The sequence below is a fragment of the Pinus tabuliformis genome, chromosome 6 (genome assembly GCF_031772625.1).
Source record: "Pinus tabuliformis cultivar Carrire ecotype Pingquan chromosome 6, CPIR1, whole genome shotgun sequence".
Taxonomy (NCBI): Eukaryota; Viridiplantae; Streptophyta; class Pinopsida; order Pinales; family Pinaceae; genus Pinus; species Pinus tabuliformis.
In genome coordinates this window covers 1,513,794,516-1,513,801,668 of record NC_142292.1, presented here as the reverse complement: position 1 = coordinate 1,513,801,668, position 7,153 = coordinate 1,513,794,516, and the positions used below count along the sequence as shown (strand labels likewise).

The 7,153-nt window shown below is 37.1% G+C and overlaps 1 protein-coding gene across 1 annotated transcript; it reads right to left on the bottom strand.

The window, feature by feature from the left end:
* Window positions 1-3,926: 3,926 nt before the first annotated feature.
* LOC149264410 (uncharacterized) lies at window positions 3,927-6,483 on the bottom strand. The gene is made up of 3 exons (XM_089428121.1): window positions 5,685-6,483; window positions 5,319-5,517; window positions 3,927-4,975 (listed from the first exon to the last, which is right to left on the bottom strand). The coding sequence occupies exons 1-3, from the start codon at window positions 6,036-6,038 to the stop codon at window positions 4,422-4,424; spliced, it is 1,107 nt and encodes a 368-aa protein (XP_089284247.1). The 5' UTR covers window positions 6,039-6,483; the 3' UTR covers window positions 3,927-4,421.
* Window positions 6,484-7,153: the final 670 nt, after the last annotated feature.

The following is a 7,153-nucleotide window of genomic DNA, read 5'->3' as shown; positions in this document are numbered from 1 at the left end:
AAGTTAAAGTGCAGTGGAAGCACTTTGGCCTAGATGAGGCTACTTGGGAAGAAGAGGAAGCCATGCGAAAAGCTTATCCTGCACTGTTTACATAGAGGAAGAACACTAGGGACGGTGTTCCTCTTGAGGGGAGGGAGCTGTAACATACAGTGATACATCATAAATTGTTTTACCAAGTTTAATTATCACTGTTAATTTCATTTATGTTTTTATCTAAATTATTAAAACTATTGGGCTTGAAAAGCTAGAACAAATATTGTTAATTATTAATTAAAATATTATGGACCAGTTTGTTAAAAGACTAGAGAAACAGTTGAATTAACTTTTGAGAACAGTTACAACTGTTCCTTCACCCTTTTCCTTTAAGAGGAAAAAGGGCAGAACCTTGGGGGGGTTGAAGAAACAAGACTGTGATGAATTCTTCCTAGAGCTGACAAACCTAACCAGTGGGAAAGAGAATTGTGGTAATAGCGGTGGGGTACGAGACTTGAGGATGGACAGAGTCCTGACGCCCAAGGTACCCAATTGTTCATCAGTGTTCGAAGTGGAAGAGCTCGGAGGGCGAATCTGGACGTAATTTCCAGTTCTGAGGTTGGGTGGTGAGACCTTCCAAAATAATTATTGTGTGCATAATCGAGAACAGATAAGTGATACCACCATGTCAATCATTGTTACTAGGAAAACATAGAAGGTTCATTGTTAAAGTAGAATATACATTAATGAATTCGCAGTAGTAATTAATTTCTATTGATTTCTGAATATAATAAGAAACATTGGTTGGATACCATGCATTATTAGCAATTACTGATATATGCTTGAAATATGCAAAATAGTAAATATGCTAGCTTACTAGGCAAGATATTTGCCATAGACAGCTTAATGATTTAATTCAGAAGAACATGTTAAGCAGAATACAGTAAAACAATATTCCTGTCCGTCTCTCTGTATTTTCTATATTTTGTTTTGTACAGTCTGTAAAGACACTCATGCCCACAATATACAAATATCAATTCTTAGAATATACTCAGGAAATATTTCTTTATCCGTGACAGAGAATCGGTAAAGAAAACTTTATAAACACATTCAACTATTACCCTACAGTTGCATTGTGGATAGCCAGAGACCTAGGGTTTATCGGCCTCAGACGAGTTTGGGAAGAACTCACCAAGAGCCAAGTACCCTGGTGCTATTTAAACCTTGACCCTTTGATTCATTAAAAATGGCCATCATATTTACATAAAAATGAAGGAATTGGTTCAAAGAAACAACAACAATATTTATAACTTAATACCATTCGGGTGGTTGCATACAAACCCTAAACTCAAAATTCATTTAACTGATACAACAAAAATTGGAACTCATAAACCCCAAAAGTTATTAACAGTCGAAATATAGCTGCAGACCTGCTACAACCATCTAGATATACATTACTATACAAAATTTCATAATGGAAAGAGTCCTATGAATCTCCACGGAAATAGTGCATGGAAAGATTTAAGCGGACCAAACACTGTGATGGCTTATGCAAAGCCGACAGTATCAAAATCGAAACATTACATTCTTAAATCGAAAGCATAATCCAGGTTGTAGCCTTAAACCCTGACTATCAATACCCCTTGAAACCCTCTGTCACAGTAAATCGGCTCGAAGAGCCAAGGCACAAACAAGTATAGATTCCAACACACTTGGAAAGCGAAGAAAGGAGCAGGGTTTAGCAAGGTGGCCGCCCTTCAAAAGACACATGCCGAACAAAGGATTTGAACCAGCTTCTGAGGTCTTACCTGCACAGTGAAGTCGATTATGAAAACCCGAATTCATGTAAGGGCTTGGTTCGTTATATGAAAAACCTTGTGAGTTAGAGATGGCTTACCTGAGCAGGAGTTGGGCAGCCTTCGAAGTAGCAGTCGAGCCTGCATAGGAACCAGACACCTTCAGTAAAAGTAAAGGAAAAACAACCTTAAATGACAATATCATCATAAATATAAGCAGTGCTTACCTTTGGTTGCCGTAGAATCAACCCTCTCCTCCAGGATGCTGAAATCCATGTCGTAGCCATTACACTTGTTCCAGAGCGGCCCAAGAAACCCATCAAACATCTTCATGAACCACCACAGAACACCGTAGCAGCGGCAAAAAAATCTTAATGAAGAAATGCGGAGGTTACAGTAATAAAAGACTTGCAGAACACCTGAAATATCAGATACGAGCTGGACTGAGTTATGCACAGGGTCGCCATGGCAGAGCAGAGAGCCGAGTCGGGACATAGGCAAATGAACCAACCTCACCGCCAAAAGAGTCATTAAACTTTCCCACCAAACCTGAAGCATCAAGACCATAGATCTCATCGGATTGAATGGCGGATGGAAGGCCAAAAGCATCGCTCCGAGACTCTTCCGTGGAGCTACAATTAAAGACATTAATGCCAAAACAAGTGGCCAACACGGAGATGAACGAACATGGCAGGAGGAGACCTCAGGGCTCTCCCGCCTTAATGAAGAGGGGCCTCCCCGAGGCCGTTCAGATTGTGCAGAGTTATTACTGTCCGCTGTGGGGTGACCTACGTGGAGTTCTAGCATGGAGGCCAATTACAACCACTACGGTACACAACTTAGACCTTAACAATAATGCAATCAACAATGTTATTATATTCACAATCTTGTATGGGTCAACGAATTATTGAATCGGGTCATCCATTTGATTAAACAAACCCATAATTGTTTTATGTGTTATCAAGTAATTTTTTTGTTGTTGTTGTTAAGATGTTACAAATACATTTTAAATTAAAATACTTTTTTTTGGTATATATCAAACAAGAGAGATGTAAAATCTATATAATCTGAATATTTGTTTTTCAAATTATTGAATTCATTCATTTATTTTTAGGTGTTAGGGGATTTACGCAGTGCTTTATATTAGATATCATTTTGGGATTCAACTGCGTTAAGTGAGTCATTCACGTATGACTATTTCCATGAGAGGTAGTCGTAACTGACTAATTTCTCATAATTTTTGAATAGTTCACTTAACACTCATTGCATTTGTCCAGTTCACAAGTTTATTCTTTCACAAGTTTATATTTAAAAAAAATCCAAGCCGATTTATAAATTAAAATTATACTTTAGAACAACAATAAAAATATAATTTCTCTAGCACAAAAAAAAAACCAAAACCACGACATAGAATCAACTTATTTATAAATTAAAACCAAACAAAAAACCAAAACCACCACATAGAATCAACTTATTTATAAATTAAAACCAAACTTATTATAATAATAAAAACTGGAATAAACCAAAACCGCATTAAATATTTAATGATTAAGAATTTTTATTCATGTTTTCGTAATTAATTTTTATTTTATTTTTTAATTTTAGCTAACCAATGTATTTTATTTAATGATTAAGAATTTTATTTCATGTTTTCGTAATTAATTTTTATATTATTTTTTAATTTTAGCTAACCAATATATAACATAAAAAGTATGATAAATTTTATGATAAGTGGTATAATAAATTTTGTGATAAATAGTATACTAAAATAAATTTATCATGAAGTGTAAAATGATATAAGTTTACCGGCCATTTAAAATCATTTCATAAGTTATCAGCCATTTAAAATGTATAATAATGTAAGTTTACTAACATTTAAATTGTATAATGAAAGTTTACTTGCATCGATATGACTGCCCTAATTGTATCCCGAGTTTTTGTGCTACCTGTATTTTTATCATTTGTGATACTTGTATTTTTATCATTTATCATCTCAGGGTTGAACTTGGAACCTCTGAGACATCATTTTTTTGAAACTTCTCCATGGAGTACCAAATTGCAAACCCACAAAATTAATTAAAAATACAAAGCTGTACTAGGCCATCCAAAACACAGGACGATCAATTTTCCATGAGCCTCAAACAAACGGGTTTTAGATTCAAATCAACAGAATTTCAGATTGAAATCATTTTACTCCACGACCAGTCGATGGACATTAACTCTTGTCAGGTCTGCTATGGACACCAGAAATATATCTGCAAAAATGTCTCTGCTGTCACGTCTGGTAGACGCCATTTTTAATGGGCTGGTTTAATTAAGCTCTCTACCGAAATTTACAGAAAAAACTTGTATGTTTTACCGTTTAGATTCTTAAGAAATCTACACTCTGTACAATCTCTGCTCGGTTAAAATGAGGAAAAAAATGACAGGAAACCATGAAACTACTGACAACAATATACCTGCAGGCGGCTACTATGCGTTATTTTCGTCCTGGGCTGTTGAAGGAGAAGGATATTAAATTTTATCAAAAACATTGATCAGATTCGTAATTCATGTCACAGTCCTAAAGATTAACCCGTGGATGAGAGCTTATTTGGTTCAGCTTTGGTTTGATTCTAGTTATAGTGCACGCACACACAGAGCAGAAACCTGTTAGTGCGTAGGCTGAACTTTGGAGAAGGAATTTACAAGGCCCGCCTGTATCAAGGCGCTTGCCAATCCTGAAACCTTGCCTCCTGCATTCATGGCAGGGTTCTTCAATTCAGGATTAACCGAAGGAGGCTTCCATTCTCCGAGAACCAGATGATGAAAACTGATCTCGAGACATTTGTTTCCCATAGCCCCTGCCGGGTTAAAGGTCCTGGACGAGGGCGGGAGGCTTGAATTGGAAGCTGGAACAGGGTTGGTGGTCCTTCTGTAAGATCCCAACCATTTTGGCTTCATGTAACGGTACTTCCTCCATGGCGGAATGTGCATCGTTCTCTTCTTCAGAGATCGTTTCGCCGCGTCGCACATTATTTTGATAATCTGATTGATTTTCTCCGCTTTTCCAACGAATATATTTGGGAGAAGTTCCACCATGGCGCTGTATTCTTTAGTCGGCCTTGCCATTTCGAACTGCGCTCTGAAATCTATGTCCACCAAGAATCTCTCTGTAAAATTCCCTTTCCTTTTCTCCATTATTACGTCCAAGTACTCGTATTCACCTACATTTAATGCATAAGGAGCTCAATTCCATTTGCAATTAAAGAATTCAGTACAAAGAGAAATGAGCCATTGTTCTATGTTTAAAGATTCAAATTCTGATCCGAATTCCATTGAATTAACAGAGTAGTATATATATACATTGTATATATATTCACAACAGAGATGTCATCCACATCCACAATATGTAAGATCGAATTCCAAGAATTCGAACATTGACACAAATCCATTACTAATTTACCGAAATATCATTGTTGCCCCTTGTTAAGTCCAGTTCTTTAAATTTTCTGAGTTGAAAAATGAATTTCTTTAAATCAAGTTCAATAAATCAAGAACTCCAATTACCTGAAGGAAAATCTCTGGTACTCTCCCATCGTGATTTACATATCGCCGCATTGTATCCCAACGCTTTCAAGTGCATCATGACTGACCGGCGCAGAAAGCTCCTACTGCTATTCAGCTCCATGGTATCCTGATTAGCCATGGCGTCCGTTACACAGCCCAGCAAATGCAACTCTGTTGCAGTCGTGCAAGAAACCACACTCTGCACACGTTTATGAAAACAAAATTAATACAAGGCGTACATTCAAGAAATCTTTGATATCAAATGATCATATTTTCTAGCTTCAGAAGTTCAGACCATGGCAGAAAGAACTTATTTCCAGGTACAGAGAATCTTAAAATAGAAATCAAGAAAAGACTTGACTGTACTTCTAGTTTCTGAGTGGAGTAAGCATCCTCAGGCTCATTCTCAGAACAGGATTCACCATCGCCATTTGAGCAATTACAGCGAGAACACATTTCTTCATCAAAATCCATTAAGCCACAGACCATATCAGTAAAGGAGGTACACTCCGATCCATGATCGCTCCCACTGCTTGAATCCTCACTCTTCCTCTGCATCTCCTTACGATCCCCTTCTTTCACAGTCTCATTCACAGGACCAGCCACCCGCTGAGACCTCATAGCCAGAGAATTCACCTCAGGGTACGCCAAGATCAAACTCTGCATCTGGTATCTCTTCACCGACTGATTAGCCACAGCGCCGGAAAACAGAGCCGGCATTGCTACATGACCAAAGCTAGGCTCGCTGCTGTCCCAAATCTACAGGACTGGCACAGAAATCCGCATATGGACAGTTTAAATTTAAGTAACAGATGTCGCTCAGGGGCTAAACCCCATGGAGAGAGGACAAAATCACAACGCAGATTTGTATCTGGGTTTAGCCTGGCAACCACGGAATAAACGCTGACAGACGGTGCTTATACACGTTAAGACGGATCCACGTTGTGGCTGTGCAATAGTTACTGGTATTTCTTTTTGAGCTGGATAAGCCATGGACCAAGTAAATTGCACACGTTCACCAGTAGCAGAAGGCCACCATGGCTTTAGAATAGTACCATAACAAAGCATCGAGACAAGAATAATTTGGAAAAATGCTGTGCACGCAGCCGGATATGCTGTAGAATCTGCAAAAGTGTTGACAGGAAAGCAAATAGTACAACTGATGAAAATTAAGGCAGATGTTACCATGCGGAAACGTCATGTAGTAGCTCGTGGAACAATAATTACATGAGAGAACAGTTATTTTTATACCATATTATCATCGGCAACAATTATACAGCCCCGCTTAATGTTTTAGAGATTGTTTATGTTCAGCTTATTTCTATCTACTATATACTTTATTTGACATTATATTTTAAATAAATAGATTTAATTTAAATGTTTAATGTTTTTATATTGATAATGACGGTGGTGGTTAACGTCTGCGGAGACTAAATATTGGTCTATCCGATCTAAAGAAACAAATTATTTATTTTGATTTAAGATTTTATTTCTATGCTCAAAAAGTTTGGAGAGAAGCTTCCCAAGCTCACTATAATTTTGACATTGTAAAAGGCTAGGAAGGTCAGTGTTGTAATAAAGATTGTGAAACTGAGATCTAATGAGATTGTACCTGGGGCACTTTAAGAGGAAGTGGTTTTCATCCTCGATGTTCCTATTCTCACATATATGGCAGATCCTTTCTATCCATGGCGTTTTAAGAATTGCCCAATGACCTGTTTCACTATGGAGCTCATAGAATTTGTTCTAATCTTTGCTATATTAATTTTCTTCTTTGAGCTAGTTAAAATAGAGAAATATTAAATAAAATATATTTTTATTAAAAAATCAATTTA